The sequence below is a fragment of the Melopsittacus undulatus genome, chromosome 1 (genome assembly GCF_012275295.1).
Source record: "Melopsittacus undulatus isolate bMelUnd1 chromosome 1, bMelUnd1.mat.Z, whole genome shotgun sequence".
NCBI lineage: Eukaryota > Metazoa > Chordata > Aves > Psittaciformes > Psittaculidae > Melopsittacus > Melopsittacus undulatus.
Genome location: NC_047527.1, coordinates 20,718,887 through 20,737,631, shown reverse-complemented (window position 1 = coordinate 20,737,631; position 18,745 = coordinate 20,718,887). Strand labels below are relative to the sequence as shown.

Below are 18,745 nucleotides of genomic sequence, written 5' to 3'. Positions count from 1 at the left end.
AATAAAACTCTTTTTCTTTTTTTTTATTTTTTAAATTATTTTTAATGAATTTACATATATATTTTTTTAAAGCTTAAGCAGCTAACATTTGTTAACATAGTTTAGGACACCTTGAACACTGTGTGTGAAGGCAATCACTGCTTATGTGGAGCCTTGAAGAAGTGTCAGGCTCCCATGTATGGCTTTTCCACCTGCGTGTAATACAAACACTGAGATTATAGAGAAACGAGTGCTTTTTAGATCGTGTGAGAGACATCAGTGTGATGAAATACACTGCAGGACAGATGATGAATGAGTAAACTTTTGTCTCACAATGTAGCTTCGTAAAGAGAAGAAAGTGGGTACTTGTGGAAACATAGCCTTTTTTGGTTTTTTGTTTTCTTTTTTTTAATCCAGAAAGGTGTGTACCAACAAAACAAACTGATGCAATTCAAGGAGGTATTTACTGGATTTGAAAATTCATTCTAATTAATTATGTAATAATACCTGCACTTTGAATGAACCAATAGAAACTGAATAGGTAAACTTCTATTAAAGAATTATTTGCTAAAGCTCAAGGACTCCTTAAAACTTGCTTGCTTTTTTTAACTGCTGCCCTTGACAGCCTTTATATGCATTGACTGGACCTTTGTTTTTCTCTTACTGCCTTTCTAGCATAGGCTGATTGTTAACTTTACACTGTGAGCTAGCTGGTCTTATCTTGCAGCAATTATATATAGTGTCAGAGATGAACGACTAGCAAATAATGACCTGTTTACCCAGAGAAGATGTAACTGGTGAAACTCCTAATTCAAGAAAGTTAGTAGTGTGAGAGCCTGAAAAAAGCTTCTGGAACTTTTAAGATTGGAAGACACTTCTTCAGTGAATATATTTTCGTTTGTTAATATTGTTTATACAGGATGAATAATGTTACTGTCTTCTGGCTATTTTTATTGTCCCTCTTTGATAACTTTGCTTGATCCAAGACTTTCTACTAATTACTGCTTTGTAATTTTTGTTTTTCTGTTTTTTTGTATATGCCTTGTTCCCTCAGTAGACACAAGATACCCAAGTGGGAAGTAGCTGGCATATACCACATGGCAACGAATTATAATGCTGATGGTTGCAAATTCTCACTTACTCTGTGATAACCAAAATACTCTTTTTTTTTTTTTCCCTAAATATAGGAAAAAGCCACAGTACCCCATTTTAACCTGTGTGGTAGGTTTGGATAGTCACTAGATTTTTAAAATTGACCTTTTAGTATCATCTCCCTGGTTGAGGCCTCCTGCTTGCAATTTTGGATAACCTTCAAAAGAGAGCATTGATCCATGAATTAATTATTGTAACTGCACATAGCATAATGGCTACCATTCAGTGTAGTACTCATTTGTTATTATAGTTGTACAACAATCATTTTCTCATGTGCTGATTTGTGATTTTGATTTCATGGTTTTATTATCAACACCATAACAGAAAGGAAGAAGTCTGTCTAATGCAGGAAATGTGTAAGAAGTGTGGGAGCTTTGATTCATAGAACAGTGTCTCTATCTCTTACTCCAGAAACAAATAATAGGAAACATTTTTGCCCTGAAGAGTTCATATACTAAGGTAAACATTCTGATTTATTGTGCTGGCTCTGAATCGAAATAACTGCTGGTCTCCTCAGTTTTAGAGTAGAAAGTACAGGGCTTTGAGCACTATGTTTTAAAATGTCTAAGCACTGTAGTTGAGCACTATGATTTTAGCTGCAGTAGACCATATTTTAGTATGTATTTTCTAAAGTATTAGTGTCAAAATTGATGCAAGTTAAGACTTGTTTGCCTGAAGTCTTCGATAAAAAACATCCCATTTCTAACTATCAACTCATTTGGGAGTATGGCAAGAATTTATCTATAACCTGAAGTTTTTACAGACTTTGACAAACATTTGGTAAGCAGCATGTATAACTACAAAACATGAACAAATGTGGTGATCTAGTGTGTGTTGGATACCCACACAATTTAGCATATTAGGTAATTTAAATTGATTTTACTTGATCTGCTTATGAATGTTTGTTGGTATGTCTTTAATTTTCAATGGTGTGCCCTAAAGGGTGTAGGTGTCTCTGCTTGTCAGATGGGTTAGATCTTCTTCGGTCAGGTGATGGAAGCATTAGTTTGCAAAGGATGGCTTTAAAAATATCACCTTGATAGGCATTTGTTAGTTAGTAACAGACTTTTCATAAGATTTTTTACTTTAATAGCAGCTATCACAAGCGTCACAAACACAGAGATACTCTTCTTATTATTTACAGGACTTGACTTCTGCAGAATCCTTTTTACTTTTCAGAATAATATGTAGCATGGTGTAGTCACAGTAGTCCCATGAATTAGTAGTATCTCCATTTTAGACTTCTGTGAAAGAAGTAACACTACTGAACTTAAAGTCTGTACACTGAATATATAGTTTTGTCTTCAGTCTTTTTCACTAGGTTTGCATTGAGAAGACATTTGCCCATTATCAAATAATTTTGCAATAGTTCAAATCTGCTAATAATTTGAGGCATACACTGAAGATGGAGAGAGAACACTTCCCCTCAAATACTGTGTGTTGACATCTTGACTCTTGAGAGAGCTGCTGGCTCTGTACTGTCATCTGGGTTAGTGCGGTCTGGAATGCAAGTAAGAACAAATGGAACTTCTAAGATTAGTAGTCAGTTTAATTCACTTTATGATATATGTGGGTGTCAAGTAGTTAGCATTCATGCTGTTGTTTTTATTTGAAAGGTAGCAGCTCTACAGATGTTTTTTTAATGTGTGTATCTAGAAATCTGTATTTGAGACAAAATAATTTGCTAAGGTCTTCTCTCAACTGTTTTCTTCTTTACTGTGACCCTGCTGAAGGCCAGTGTCAGTATTGTACCTGTACAATAGAGAAAACAAAATGTGAAAATTCTTTTTATAGATCTGAGACTACCCCTTATTGTTCCTGTATGATTTGCTTTAGGAAAACCAGATAGTTCTGCATGTTAATATTTAATCTCAACTTAATCCATGATCAAGTGTAATGTAACAAACATTGCTCATTGAGACTTCTGCACATATATTCTACTTTTCGTTTTCGGCCATCAGGCCCTATGTTCTTTAAACTTAAAATTTCATACAGGTGTTTGACTCTATGGACTTTCTAGGCAATATATTTAAAAAAAAAACTACTGTAGGAGCATGAACAACTGTGATAAATTGATACCAGCAACATCAATTACAACATTAATTGTAATAACGAATAGATGTTTAGATGTTTTTGTTCATGGATGAGGGAAATCAGGATCCCAGACAAAAGATTTGTATTTCCAATCTTCTCAGCTTCAACAAAAGCGCTAGAAAAAACTTCCATTGTAGTCTGTCCTCTTCTCATCACCTAACTGAAGTGGTTAGGAGATAAGGAAAGCATAGAAAGTGACCTGGAAACGGCTGTGACTACTGACCTTTAACATTTTTAAATGATAGTGCCTTGGGCTGTTACATGCTTTATGTTCAGCTCAGTGTTTCTAGGAGATGTTAGGTACATCCAGACTACTCCTGCAGATAAGATTTTGTGCCTGTAGGTCCATGGGTGGCAAAGTTGTGAATCTTGAGAGTGTTGGGTTTGAATATATACTGAGATGTTTATCCATGCCAAGGATGGCTGATTCTAAAAACCTGGATTTCCTCAAGCTTCACTGGAGAAGAGCTAGATACCTGTTTCATTTCAGACATCTAGGAAGTGAGTAGTGTGCTTTACAGCTCATTTTCATAGACTGAGACACCTCAGTTCTGCCCCCCATAATTTTGTGGCTATGCATCCAAGGATATAAAAGTAGAGGTCTGGTGACAGTGCTTCCTGCTTTACTTGTGACCAGTGCATCTTTTGGGAAGAATGCCTTACGGTTTTGGTGTAGTAGATTTTAGAAAGGAACTTTTGCTTATGGCAGTCAATTGAAGGATACAAAAGTATTAGTATTAGGAGTTTAAAGGGCTAAGAATAATTTTCCTGCTTCTGTTTTACTTGTTCTGTTCCCTCTTCTGTCCTATTGTGTTCTGTTCTATTCATGCTCTGTGACAGTGGGGCTAGCCATAATCTTTGAGGAAATGTTTAGTACAAGGAGAGGATCTAACATCAGAAAGTGTTCACTGAGACTTGAGATCTAACCTAATGATACTCACTCCTGGAAAAGATCAAAAGGGAATGGCACTTGAACTGTGTAGGCTTGCAGAGGAATGCAAGAAATGGTTCTGTGAGTGTTTCAAATGGCAGAGGTTCCAGATGACAAAGTGCAAGGTGTAAAAATTCTTTATTGTTGACAAGTAGACAAATCCGGGCTTGTTCTCAAGTGAAGCAGTACACAGAATTATGATCTGTGCAAAGAGAAGTGTGATAAAAGCTTTAGATTCTTCTAACATTTTAGAATTTATTTAGTGCTTGTGCAAATTGTTGAATGAATTCTTATAGTGACAGAAATAATGAAAATTGAAAATAGGTAATATTTAATATTCTACACTGCTATACAGCACTGTCCCAGTCACTGCTAATCAGATACATTATCTGCAGCCTGTTGGTGATTTTAGCAAGCTAGTATCAATTGGAAAGTGTTTCTAGTGAATAACTAGAACTGGCATTGTTCTTGGAAGAGTTCTGAGAGGATAAGTTTGAAAAGTTATGGGAAGGTAAAAGGAAGACGTAATCTGGAAGAAGCAGATTTATGGACATGCTGCTTGGGGTTTTTCAGTTGGTCTGTTGAGTAAATGGGTGTTTGGGTTTTTTCTTTGACCTGTCAGTTCACTTCTTTTAAGCAATTATTTGCTGATTTTTGAAAGAATGGGAGAAAGCAATGCATGTCAACAGGAGTATACAATCTAATAAAATACAAAGTGGTTTTTGTAACCAAAGAAAATAAAACTATATGTGTATAAGGCAGGGTTTAAGAATGTAAAGTTTCTTCAGGCCTTTCTGTCTAGAAAAAGGTATTTAAACCACAACTGTGTTAAAACCACATTTTGTGTATTTCATCTAATATATCATTATTTCTGTCAGTTACTACCACTTCTACTCCTGATCTCACCTTATTGAAAAGTCTTTTGGAAAAAGAGTAGCAGACATTAACCTGTGGCTTGCTGATATATATCTAGAATCTCTGTCCTCTGACCTTGAAAGATAAATATCTGTGCTGTACACTTGAAGGGTTCAGGCCTGTTGATCTACAAGGTCAGTATTAGTTTAATTTCATATGGTCAAATCTATTTTTTCAATAGATTTTTTTCATAATTTCTTTTCAAATTGTATCTTGCCCTCCATGGCTATTATTGCCTAATCCAGGGACTGAAAAATGTATAGAGAGTGCTCAAGGAATGCGTCACAGTTATGTAATAATGGAAGCTGTTGTCCTCACATAACTGCAGTGTTGGACAGTGTACAGTGGATGAGACAAAATTGTAAGAGAAAAGATTATTTCATAGGAGATATATTTTGAATTGGAGAGTCAAATTATGTCCGAACTTAGAAAACAGTCTACAAAATGCTAGAAAAATAATTATAAAAGTGGGTTTTGAAAATGTCTGCAAATGGACAATGTTTTTCATTTAATGCTGCTAAACTAAAAATCTGCTGTAAGATTTTTAGAGATACCAAGGGCTTGCAGCTGGAATGGAAGTTACTGAACATGTATTATTGGTAGAGATGCTAGATCCCCTTGAAAAAAGCACAAAGATTTCAAACAACACACTCAGAAGTAATGTGCTGTGTTGCAGTTTTGATCTTACTGTATTTTGATGTCAGTTCCGCATTTGAAAAAAATTTGACCATGGTTGCTATAGAAAGGAAGGATGTTGATTGTAATCTGTTTATGTGAAGTGCTCAGATTTCATTAATTTAGTTCAATAGAAAAAATCATAATGAATAAAAGCTTTAAAAGTGTACAATAAATACGTTTGCAAGTCGTGTACGAAGAGGAATATAAGCATTAACTGCATATTCAGTTTTCTTTGTCCAGTTGCCAGGGAAGTGATATTTATGCTGTCTAGCATGCAATTTAGGAGCTCTGAATCATTGTCTGGGAGTGTTTCCTTCTCTCAGTTGACTGTATAGAGCTTTTAGGCTCTTAATGTTGGGGGATTTGAATTAAATGTCCTAAGCTGGCAAGTGAAAAAAGCATGGAAATGCTTTGATTCCCTGCCCCTTCTGTTCTTCTCCCTTTGAAATGCACGTGTTGAAATCTTGGTTAAACATAATATTATGATTAAGAAGTAGAATTGCGACTGTAGTAGAAGTTTTTATTTTTATATTTCTTTATTTTGGAATATATCTGCTTGGGTTTTTGAGTGTTGGTTTTCTTTTTTGTTTATTTTTTTTTACTGGAACATTTCTTGGAATATAGATTTCTAAAGTGCTTTTGTGTATAGATTTCTAAAGTGCTGAAGAGGCAAAACCATGCTAGAAGACATTTTGCTGTGTGCTGCGTGTTAAGTTTTCCCTTTCTCTAGTCAGTTTTGGAAACTTCTGAGTGTGTTCACTCATTTAGTTCTTGTGTAGTCACTGACCCCTGGTTATAGAGGTATTCACTGGGCTATCATATGGTGAAGGAGTTATTTTGGTTAGCTATAATTTTCTGTCCAACGTTAATCATTCATTTATATAAGAGCCTGCACACCCTTTTTAGTTAGGTAGGAGAATATTCTTCATAGAGACATTCAGAATGGCTATTTAAGGACCTTTTTGGGTTTTTAAATACATAGGGAAGCTAGACCCTAACTTTATTTTTAAGACCAATATCTGCAATTAAAAGATGCAAATATTCCTTTGTGTGTATGCCTGCATTTGTGGGTTTGGTTGAGAGGAATCACATAGAACATTGGCTTGCTCACAGGTAGGGCATTTGCCTAAAGACAATGAATAAATATGAATGAGTACTATAAAGACCTACTGTATGTATTAGCTAGTTATTTCTTTTAGTAAGTCTTAGTAAATTACTCAAGAGTAAAATTCCTTAGTTTTCCTTCCATAGTTTTTAGAGTTACATTGTGTGTGCCCTGACATCATCGTAATTTAATACATATATTGTGGATTTTCTTTTTATCTATTAGGATATCACATTTTAAATGACATGTTACATGTTATAAATTCACATTGAATTATCGTAGGTTGTAAATAGAAATAAAAAAAATCAAAGCACCTTCCATTGCATTTTTGGCTGAATGTACTGCTGGAAATATTCTAACATGATATTCTATCTGAAGAACTGGAAACTGGTTATAGAATATTACTGATATAATTTTATAAGTAAATGTTTTCGATACTTGGCATTCCCCATATTTAATTCTAAATAGATATAAGCACAGAATGCCACTTAATATAAATATACAACAGGTATTTAAGGAAATCCTTTTAGCTCAAAGTAAGAACTTTCTTCTGCCCGTATGATGCAGATTATAGGACTTCAGAGTAGTTGTTTTACAACGTTGCACTCAGTTGTGCAAACTTATCTTTTTAGGGTCAAAGAAGAGCAAAAACCACAGCTGACACAGTAAGTAAAATATCTTAAAGATGCAATAGGCTTGACTTTTCTACCTTTGCCATGTTCTGCTTCCTGCACCTTTGTTGGTATTAGCTTTCACTAATACCTGATAGGCTGCAGTTAGTTTGTCATCTGCTTCCTGACTGGCTTGTAAGTAAGCTACCTGCAGCTTCTTACTTCATCCATGTGTTAGCTGGATGTAGGTACTTTCTGCCTGCTTGTGAACTGGTGAATTGTAAAACTATTTCCTTTACATCCCTAGTGGCTGATTTAGTATTGTAGCTAGCATTCCCATTGGCTCTAGCTTTTCTGCCTATATATTTCTATTAAAGTTGGATAAGAAAACATTTAAACTAGTGTGGTTTTATTGGTTATTCAGTCACATTATTTGCTTATTTAAACAGGTGGTTTCCCTTTAGTGGGATCACTGAGCTGGTAAATAACGTTCTTCAACCACAGCAAAAACAGCAAAATGCAAAGGAGCCCCAGACGTAAGTAAGCTGCTCTTGTTAGACTAAGTAATGTTTGTATAGCATTAAAACGTACTGGAGAGTATGTTTAAAATAATTGCCCATGTAGAACATCCTGCTGAGGGCATTTTACAAGCTGACACCATTTGCTTTCCGACCCCTCATTTCCAAAGGGAAAACTGAAAATCAGGTTGTAGTTGCCATATCAGTAACTCAAATTATTATGTTAGAATACAAACTAAGGAGTTCCTACTGCTACATTTGCCTTTTTCTGCAAATGTTCCATACATGAAACTCCCAGTGAAGGGATGCATTTTCTCTGCATGAGGAGCGGGAATGATCAGACATGTGTTATATATAGCATGTCTATGCACGTGCATGGTATTTGTGATATTGGTTATGCATAGAATGCTATACAAATCTACATAATATGTATGAAGAACGTTTTAAGGACCAGGAAAATGTTTTTTAATTTTTTCTTGCTTGTAAAATATCTGTAAAGTTTCAAAACTTTAGCAGATAAAAGGTGAAATCTTGGGCCTGTCAAAGCTGAGGAAATTCGGACTTTGATGGGGTCAGTATTTCATCCATGGACCTTTTACAGTGCTAAGCCAGTATGGGAACCTTGTGAAATATTTGCTTTTCTTGCTGTTTGAAAGTATAACAGAAACTGGCAAAGCTAGGACATTCAGTCTTTGAGGAGAATTTAAACTATGGAGCTGAAAATACTCTTTTTCTTAAAGAGAAACTAAATAATATTTATTATTCTAAATTTTCAAATTTTTAAAATGTGACTTCTGATGTTATTTAAGCTTTAAATAGTTAAGTTGCTGTCTTTCTTCTAAAGGGGAATGCCTTGTAAATTCACATGCTAAAAGAAATGTTTGCTTTTGAACCCATGCATAACTTGTTTAAAACATGTATATAACTTGTTATTATGTTCCAGACAGAATCAGTTTTAGTTTATTTTCAAATCTGTATGTTTAAGTGGAGTTTCATACTTGCAGGATATGACAGCTGTGTTATTTTTGAGAATACATTGTGAAATTTTCACCAAATTAAATGGAAATATAGGCCATAAATTTTATATTCTGTAAATATATTATTAAGAGCTCTGTTTCTGTTATTCTGACTTAAATTCCTATATAAATGCATATAATATTAATAGTGAGGTTTTTATTTATCGGTTATCATTAGATATTGGCAATATTACATTTTGTTCACAACACCTCGGTACCTCCTTTGTATTCCCAGTTTCCTTAACACAGCAGTTTGTTCTGCTTACCAGTGGTGTACATATAAAGCATATGGCTTTGAAGAAACTGCAAATAATATATATTCAGTATATACAGTTGAGTCATAGTTGCTCAAAAGTATTTATAAATAGTTACTCTTATTGTGGAAGGATTTTTTTGAACAGTGATCTCTTAGGGAACTACCTTCATTCAATTTTTTTTTTAAATCATTAAGAAATGAATCTGGGTGTATACTCCTTGAATTTACAGATGGCACAAGGCTGGGAGAAGTATAACATCTAATAGCAGGATTGTATTCCAAAATTATGCTGAAAAATCAAGCTATGGTTATGATATTATGATACCATTCAAAAGAATAAATGCCAGGTGATGAAATTCTGTAGGGATAGTTTATATGGTTAAGACAGGGTAGAGAAAAATGGTGTAGGTAGAAGTTTTTGGCAGAGATTCTGGGAGCCATAATAGTATGTAAGTTGAGCAGGAGTCAACATCGTGAAGGATATAAATACCACACTGGAATGTATAGGCACTAGACTGAAAGTGCCATGAAGAAGTTCTCATCCTGCTAAACTTTGATAAGGTCCCACCTGGAATAGTGTGCCCTTTTTTGAACAGCATCCTTCAAAAATGATGTGGAGCAGTTGAAATTCAGTGGGGAGTAATAAGAATGAATAAACAGATGCCTAAGAAATGTGGCATGTATAAGGAAAGATTGAAATGTATGAGGTGATTTAGCCTCTTGAAGAGAAAATCCCAGGGGATGAAGGAGATGGGCAAATCTTTAATTATGCAGAAGAGTTACTGAAAAATGAAAAGTTACAATATCTTCTCCATGCCTCTGGTGATGAAACACCAGGGGCATGGAGGAAGGTAAGTTGCATCAGGGAGGATTCAGCTAGGTAGGGAAAACTTAAAATGCTTGTACAGTTTGCCTAGGGCTAGCGTGGAAGCTATATTAGTGAAGACCTTTAGGAGCAGTTTAACAAGTATCGGTTAGAACATACACGAGTGTAGCTTTTCCTGTGCTGGGACAAATGATTTTTTAAAGTGTCTTCAAGCACTGTTTATTTGTGATAACTTCATTAATTTATTTAGTAATTTTTGATTAATTTATTAATGAACATGATTAATTTTTTTATTATTGTAGACATTGAAGGAGAGAACTGATCAGAAATGCTAACCTCTTTATTTAGTTGTTTGGCTTTAATGGCTTGCTGAAAAGTGTTGCACCTGGAAATATTATGGGACACTGTGAGCAGTGTGAAACTCTATGTCTGAAGGAATTATTACCACTATCCATATATACTGGGGCATTTCCATTTGAAATCACTATCGGTATCTGAGTCTGTAAAGGATTTCAGCCCAATTTGGCTGATGAAAATAACTTACTTAGAGTTAATCTGTGAAGGACAAAATGTGGTGGGAGAAGGCAGAGAAGGAATCATAGTGGTGGTTGAAAACATAAGGTATCATCTTACAAATTTCAATTTTGTTCTGGTGAAAGTATTTTTGAAGAATCGCTGACCACGTCCTTATGGGCAAAGGCAGGATTAGTCTGGCACCCTGGGACATGGATTCTGTATCACAAAATCACAGAATGGTTGCCTTTTGAAGTAACCTCTGGAGATCATCTTGTCCAACCCCCCTGGGTCAAGCTGGGTCAAGCTGAGTCACTTATAACCAGTTGTCCAGGACCATGTCCAGATGGCTATGTAATATCTCCAGGGATGGAGACTCCACAACTTCTCCTGACTAGCAGTACACATGTTGGTGCTCAGTCAATCCTTCTTACCTTTCTTCAATGTGGGAGGGACATTTGCTTTCCTCCAGTCATCAGGCATCTCTCCCAAAGATTATTGAGAATGGTCTTGCAGATCTGGTCTTCTTTGATGAAGAATACTTACATCTCCAGCTCCTGTGTACTCCATCGTGAGTTTTATCTGCAGTGTTTAAGAAATTTCCATGTTGTCATCCTTACAGAGTAGAAATCCTTAGCTGCCCCCTGAAGCAACTGTTCTTGATGCTCAGCAATTCCCCTGCCAATTTTTATTTCTTCAGATTCATATGGCATATATTTTGTAAAAGATATATTCAGATTGTTCCTCTTTGGGATTTGGTGGTGTTCCTTCTGCCTAAGGGTTTGACTTGTATGAATCTTGGAACATTATGTAATGGTATTAAGCTCCAATCAAAATAAAGGAATCCTATGCTAGGAGGCACTAAAGATTCATCTAGTCTAATACTGTGTATTGACAGTGCCCAGCAATGGGTATTTAAAAATGCACATGAGGAGGAGGACATGTATAGGATAATTCTTATATAGCCACTTCAGGTATTTTAATGGATTCCTCAGGTAAAGGCTGCATGCAGATTGATGTCTTTTTTTAATGAACATTATGAATCTATCTCCCATAAGTATTTTCAGTGCCATTGTAAACCCATTTATATTTTTGTCTTCAGAACTTGGTGCAAATGAATTCCACAATTTAATTATCTGATGTATAGAAAAGTTGTTTGGTTTAAACATGCTTACTGGGGAGTCCTAGTCTAGTGTTGTGTAATTCCTTATACTCCATGTCTGTACTATGCTTAGTCTTTACAGATTTCTATTATATTCCAAACAGCCTGTTATGTTTAATACAATCATCTTTTTAAGCTGAAGAATCAGAATTTCTCCTGTGAAGGGCAGTCTGTGCTTCTGTTCGTCTATGTTGTCTCCTTTTAAAAATTCTATTAGACTTTTTGAGCTAAGGGTGACAAGCATCTCTCACAGTATGCAAGATGTGAGAACTTAGTAATTTTATACAGTGGCTTAGGAAAGAAACTTTCTCATGTTTGCTGCTTAAAGATACCCAGATATTGAAAAGATGGTGTTTTTTTTTTTACTTTTTCCATGAACAATTTAGTTGATGTTGAGGCTGGAAGAACTGTAAGATGACTATGAAATGCCTTTTCTACCTAAAATATTTTAAAATAAATAGATTAAAATATTTAATTGCCTCTTAGTACATTCACTAGGCTAATTCTAGGCGAGGTTAAAAAATGGACATTGCTTAGCACAACATGGGGGAATTTTACTCCTGAAAGAAGTACCTTGTTAATAAATAGATATTAAGGTCCTTTCCAACCTTAACCACTTTTATTCCATTCCATTTCAGTCTAGTCTAGCCTAGTCTAATCCATCCTATCCTGTCCTAATCTAATCTTTTGTACTCTATTCTGTGCCATGCCATGCAATACCATGCTGTATATTTATATATTTTTCTGGAAGCTATGTTGTCATTATAGGCAAATGAAGACTGAAATTACTGTAAAATGATACTTAGTAAAACTGCTGCATATTTTTATGTAAACTGAATTATTTTTTTCTATTGGTAGAACACTTTGGCAAACTTAAAAATTTTCAGTAAAATGTCTTCGCCTGTAAAAGAAATATATATATATTTTTTCCAATTGATTTCCATAAAAAACTATAAAGGAAAGAAATTATCAATCAAGAGTGCTTGATTTTTTACATTTTAATTTCTTTGCTCTTTGAAATGTAAAGTAATACTGAATTTTATCAATACATACTAAGTTTGTGTGTCCACACACATAGTTTTGTTAACATGTCCTGTCCTGTTGGTAGAAAATCCTCTAGACATACTGGAAAAATTTTCAGTATATGCATATGTATACTGTAAAGAGCAGGTACGATATTTATAGAGAAGACTGTGTCATTATTTCACATCGCCTTTAAAGCACAACTACATAAAGTTGTAAAAAAGAGCAGAATATGTTGTAGGATCCAATACATACAACCTTTTTTTTTCCTTTAGGATGCCAGTTCAGTCTTACTAGTCCCCAGATTCAGCATTTGAGCAGTATAACTTAGATTCAGTACATGATTTTCTTCATAAAATTAGAAATATCTGTTAAGGACATATTATTGGATATTTTAGTCAGTGTTTGAATTCAAATAAATTGTTCCATTTATAAGACTCTCTAATGAATCCTATTTAAAATAGATTGGCATTTCTCAAATGCATATCATAAATCAATGGATCATTATTTTTGTATTCTAAATTTGCTGGGTAAGCAATATGTCTGCTAACCATTAGATAGCTTTGAATTTCTTCAAGCTATCCCAAGTGTAATAGCAAGCACACATAAACAATTATTTAGTAAGATTTATACTATATACAGTAGTCAGATTTATTTGCAATCTGTGTAGTTCCTGTTCAGTATTGTTTTTAATAGAACCTGTTGAAAATAATACACTCGAATGAATATATTTCTGAAACAGAATCACAGAATCAAGTAGAATCAGTAGAGTCAACTAGACCTTTAAGATCAAGTCCAACCTTTACCAGAGGACTGCCAAGTCCATCACTGATGCTGCCCCTTGAGAAAGGCAGAGGAGGAGGAAGCCAACCAAGGAGCCTGGAATCTCCCAGTCCAGAGAAGAAGGGCCACCTTTATTGTGCCGGTAGAGGGGGATCACAGTGGTCGCTCAGAGATGAAACATGGTTGGTTCCACTGAGGTGTCCAGGCTGTGCTTTGGGAGTTTGGGCCCGATGTTGCAAGTGGGAGTTGTCTCGCGCCCACACGGACCTAGAGGGGATGGAGCTGCTGCCACTTTCCAGTGCTGCAGAGTCAGAGGATGCTGCCAATGGCCAATGCCTGTTGGTTCTGGGGCTCCTGGTCTCAGGTATTTTATGAGCACTGGGACAGCCTTTCACTGCCTGGCTGTGGGTGCTTCTTTCACCACGTGGTGCTGGCGGCTGTCTTCTCCCCTGCTGTCTTTTGGGCCGTGTGTAGGCAGTTTGGGTGTGACAGTTCAACTGGGAGCATGCTGGGGAGCCGTGGCATGGCCCGATTGTTGCAGTGCCAGTGTCTGGTGCTAGGGAACTGTGGCGTGGCTGTAAAGCCTCCTGACTGTCAGTTCTGGAGCTGCTGTTCCCTGATGACTCCTGTCACTGCTGCAGCAGCTGCTAGCACGTGCTGGGGAGCGCTGGGATAGCCGCGACACAGCCTGTCTGCGTGTGCTCCTCTTTGCACGTGGTGCTGGCGTGTGACTGCTCTAACGGCATCTTTTGTGCCGCTTGTTGGGAGTTTGGACCCGGCGTTGTGAGCGGGAGCAGTCTCGCACCTGCACGGGCCCGGTTGATCTTGAAGCGCTGCGTCTTTGCCATGCTCTGGAGCCACCGGATGATGCTGATGGCAGCTGTCCTGTGGTGCTGCGGCTGTGGCTCACTTGTGCTGGTGAGCCTTGGGACAGCCTGCGTGAAGCCTGTCTGCGGGGGCTCATCCCAGCTCGAGCTGCTGCTGTGTGGCTGCCCTGGGAGCGTCTTCTGGGCCGTGTGCGGTCTAAAGGTTGTGATCTAGGGGCAATTACAGAGACATGGTGGGACAGCTCACATGACTGGAATGTGGTCATGGGTGGCTATGTCCTTTTTAGGAAAGATAGGTCAGCAAAGCGAGGTGGTGGAGTTGCTCTTTATGTGAGAGAGCGACTAGAATGTATTGAGTTCTGTCCGGGGTCAGATGAGGAGAAAGTGGAATGTCTGTGGGTACGAATTAAGGGACAGGCTGGTACGGGTGGTACAGTTGTGGGAGTCTATTATAGACCTCCTGATCAGGACGAAGGAGTTGATGAGGCTTTCTACAGGCAACTGGAAGTAGCCTTGCAACTACATGCCTTAGGGGGATTTTAACTACCCTGATATTTGCTGGAAGACTCACACAGCCAATCATTCACAGTGTAGGAGGTTCCTCCAGTGCATTGATGATAACTTCTTAATGCAAATGGTGGACAAACCAACAAGGAGAGGAGCTCTGCTAGATTTAATACTCACCAACAAGGGGGGTTTGGTTGAAGTGGTGATGGTCAATGCCAGCCTTGGCTGCAGTGACCATGAGATGGTGGAGTTTAGGATCCTGTGTGGGAGGAATAGAATACCTAGCAAGGCCACAGTTCTGGATTTCCGAAGGGCCAACTTTGGCCTGTTCAATCAACTGCTAAGGGAAGTCTCCTGGGAAAGGGTACTAGGTGGTAAAGGAGCTCATGATAGTTGGTCAGCATTCAAGGACCACTTCTTCCAAACTCAGGATCAGAGCGTCCCAATGGGTAGGAAATCCAGTAAGGGAGCTAGGAGACCAGCGTGGTTAAACAAGGAGCTGCTGGGCAAACTCAAGTGGAAAAGGAGAATCTATGGATTATGGAAGGAGGGGTTGGCCACTTGGGAGGAATATAGGACAGTTGTTAGAGGATGTAGGGAGGCAATTAGGACAGCTAAGGCCTCCTTGGAACTTAATCTTGCTAGTCGTGTTAAGGACAATAGAAGGGGCTTCTTCAAAGACATAACAAATAAAACTAACACAAGAGGCAATATAGGCACACTGCTGAATGAGGTGGGTGCCCTGGAGACAGAGGATATAAAGAAGGCAGAGGTGCTGAATGCTTTCTTTGCCTCTGTCTTTACTCCTGCAGACTCTCCCCAAGGGACCCAGATTCCTACAGCCCCAGAAGGAGTCAGGACAATGGAGGAGTTTGCTTTGGTAGATGAGGATTGGTTTAGGGATCAGCTATGCAATCTGGACATCTATAAATCGATGGGTCCGGATGGAATGCACCCACGGGTGCTGAGGGAGCTGGTGGAGGTCATTGCTAGGTCATTCTCCATCATCTTTGGTAAGTTCTGGGAAACGGGAGAGGTGTCTGAGGATTGGAGGATGGCAAATGTCACACCAGTCTATAAGAAAGGCAAGAAGGAGGACCTGGGTAATTATAGACCAGTCAGCCTTACCTCCGTCCCTGCAAAGGTGATGGAACAACTTATTCTTGACTCCATCTCTAGGCATATCAAGGATGAGGGAGTTATTAAGAACAGCCAACATGGTTTTATGAGGGGGAAGTCATGTTTGACCATCCTTACAGCCTTCTATGAGGAAGTAACTAGGTGGAGGGATGATGGTAGAGCAGTAGATGTGGTTTTTCTTGATTTCAGTAAGACATTTGATACTGTCTCCCACAGCATCCTCATAGATAAGCTAAGGAAGTGTGGGCTTGATGATCAGGTAGTGAGGTGGATCAAGAACTGGTTGAAAGGAAGAAGGCAGAGAGTTGTGGTCAATGGCACATAATCTAGCTGGAGGTCTGTGACTAGTGGAGTCCCTCAGGGGTCGGTGCTGGGACCAGTGCTGTTTAATATTTTCATCAATGACCTGGATGAGGGAACTGAGTGTACCCTCAGCAAGTTCGCTGATGACACTAAATTGGGAGGAGTGGCTGACACACCAGAAGGCTGTGTTGCCATTCAGAGAGACCTGGACAGGCTGGAGAGTTGGGCGGGGAATAACTTGATGAAATTCAACAAGGGCAAGTGTAGAGTCTTGCATCTGGGGAAGAACAACCCCATGTACCAGTACAGGTTGGGGGTTGAGCTGCTGGAAAGGAGTGAAGGGGAAAGGGACCTGGGGGTCCTGGTGGACAGGAGGATGACCATGAGCCAGCAATGTGCCCTTGTGGCCAAGAAGGCAAATGGCATACTAGGGTGCATTAGAAAGGCTGTGGTTAGTAGGGCAAGAGAGGTTCTCCTCCCCCTCTACTCTGCCTTGGTGAGGCCGCATCTGGAATATTGCGTCCAGTTCTGGGCCCCTCAGTTCAAGAAGGACAGGGAATTGCTTGAAAGAGTCCAGTGCAGAGCCACAAAGATGATGAAGGGAGTGGAACACCTCCCTTATGAGGAGAGGCTGAGGGAGCTGGGTCTCTTTAGCTTGGAGGAGACTGAGGGGTGACCTCATCAGTGTTTACAAATATGTAAAGGGTGGGTGTCAGGATGATGGAGCTAGGCTTTTTTCAGTGATATCCAGTGGTAGGACAAGGGACAATGGGTGTAAACTGGAGCATAGGAGGTTCCACGTTAACATCAGGAAGAACTTCTTTACTGTAAGAGTGACAGAGCACTGGAACAGGTTGCCCAGGGGGGTTGTGGAGTTTCCTACGTTGCAGATATTCAAGGCCCGTCTGGACAAGTTCCTGTGTGATGTACTCTAGGTTACCCTGCTCTTGCAGGGGGGTTGGACTAGATGATTTTTTGAGGTCCCTTCCGGTTTGGGATTCTGTGATTCTGTGATTCTGTGATTCTGTGATTCTGTGATTCTGTGAAGGAGGTGATCCTGCCCCTCTACTCTCTTCTCGTGAGACCTCACTTGGAGTATTGTGTGCAGTTCTGGTGTCCTCAACATAAAAAGGGACTCTTCATTAGGGACTGTAGTGATAGGACAAGGGGTAACGGGTTGAAACTTGAACAGCAGAGGTTTAGATTGGATATAAGGAAGAAATCTTTCCTGTTAGGGTGGTGAGGCACTGGAATGGGCTGCCCAGGGAAGTTGTGAATGCTCCATTCCTGGCAGTATTCAAGGCCAGGCTGGATGAAGCCTTGGGTGATATGGTTTAGTGTGGGGTGTCCCTGCCCATGGCAGGGGGTTGGAACTAGATGATCTTAAGGTCCTTTCCAACCCTAACTATTCTATGATTCTATGATTCTATGTTTTGTAGCCAGTACACTTGTGAAATTGCAGTAATGAAAAGTCTAGCACTCTACTTTGTTAATTTTCTTAGGCAGTAAGATGGAAAGAAAACAGAGTGTAAATGAGCTAAAAATAAATGTATAATTTGCATTATAAATAAAAGAAGCAGGGCGATTGTAGTTATTTTGAAGTAAAACAAAAATCCACAAAATACTTTCTTAACTAGAAGACTGTTTTGTCTACATAATAAATGTGAGGGATCTAATCAACTTCCATTGTGGGATTCTGATGACTGATAATGGCTCTTACTGTTTTAAGACTACTAAATTTACCATTTTCACCGTAAGATTTTGTTTGCTTGACTTGTAAAGATGCCCTGGATTTTTATTTTTTTTATTTAAGATTTTTTCCTCATAAGTAAGACATTCTTGCATTAAATTTATGGTTGTATAATTCAGAGTGTTAATGAGGCCAGGATAGTAATCATGAATATGGTGGAACTCAGTTTTATCAGAAGTCAAAGATAAACATTTTATGGACAGGTAAATATAAGTTATATATATTCAACTTAGAATACAACTGATCTGTTCTAATAATAAAACATACACAGATTTGTAAGGAAAAAAGTAATCTTTAAACAAAAATCAGGTAGTATGATACAATGAAGAATTCATTGAGGATCTCATGTTAAAAAAGAAAACTTACAAGGAGAAAAAAGACACAACTAAAAATAGTTAACTGGCCAGCAGTTAGCATTTTGGGCAAGGAAAAGGCGAAAAATACTCTCCAAACTGAGATAATAGAAGTGTACGTACTTTAGTTAAAAAATGGAAGAAAACAGTAACAAAGGTTAATAACTGATTTTTTTTTATAAGGTAAGGTTGGAATGGAGATATATTTGGTGTAAATAAACCCATTGCTATCTAGACAATAGACTGCAGTATGTTGTAAAACAGTTAAAGCAGCTCATAAAAGTGTTGTGTTAGAATATTTCT

General features: G+C 38.1%; 1 protein-coding gene across 19 annotated transcripts in view; it reads left to right on the top strand.

Moving 5' to 3' along the window:
* Positions 1-18,745, top strand: part of RIMS2 (regulating synaptic membrane exocytosis 2) — a 443,898-nt gene that overhangs the window by 50,265 nt on the left and 374,888 nt on the right. For 6 of the 19 annotated variants that reach the window (XM_034065882.1, XM_034066015.1, XM_034065800.1 and 3 more), the window contains exons 2-3: positions 7,487-7,519; positions 7,915-8,001. The exons of the other annotated variants lie outside the window; for them this stretch is intronic. In XM_034065882.1, the coding sequence (XP_033921773.1) occupies positions 7,487-7,519; positions 7,915-8,001 (120 nt within the window). The remainder of the gene's footprint in view (positions 1-7,486; positions 7,520-7,914; positions 8,002-18,745) is intronic. 19 annotated transcript variants of the gene reach the window in all.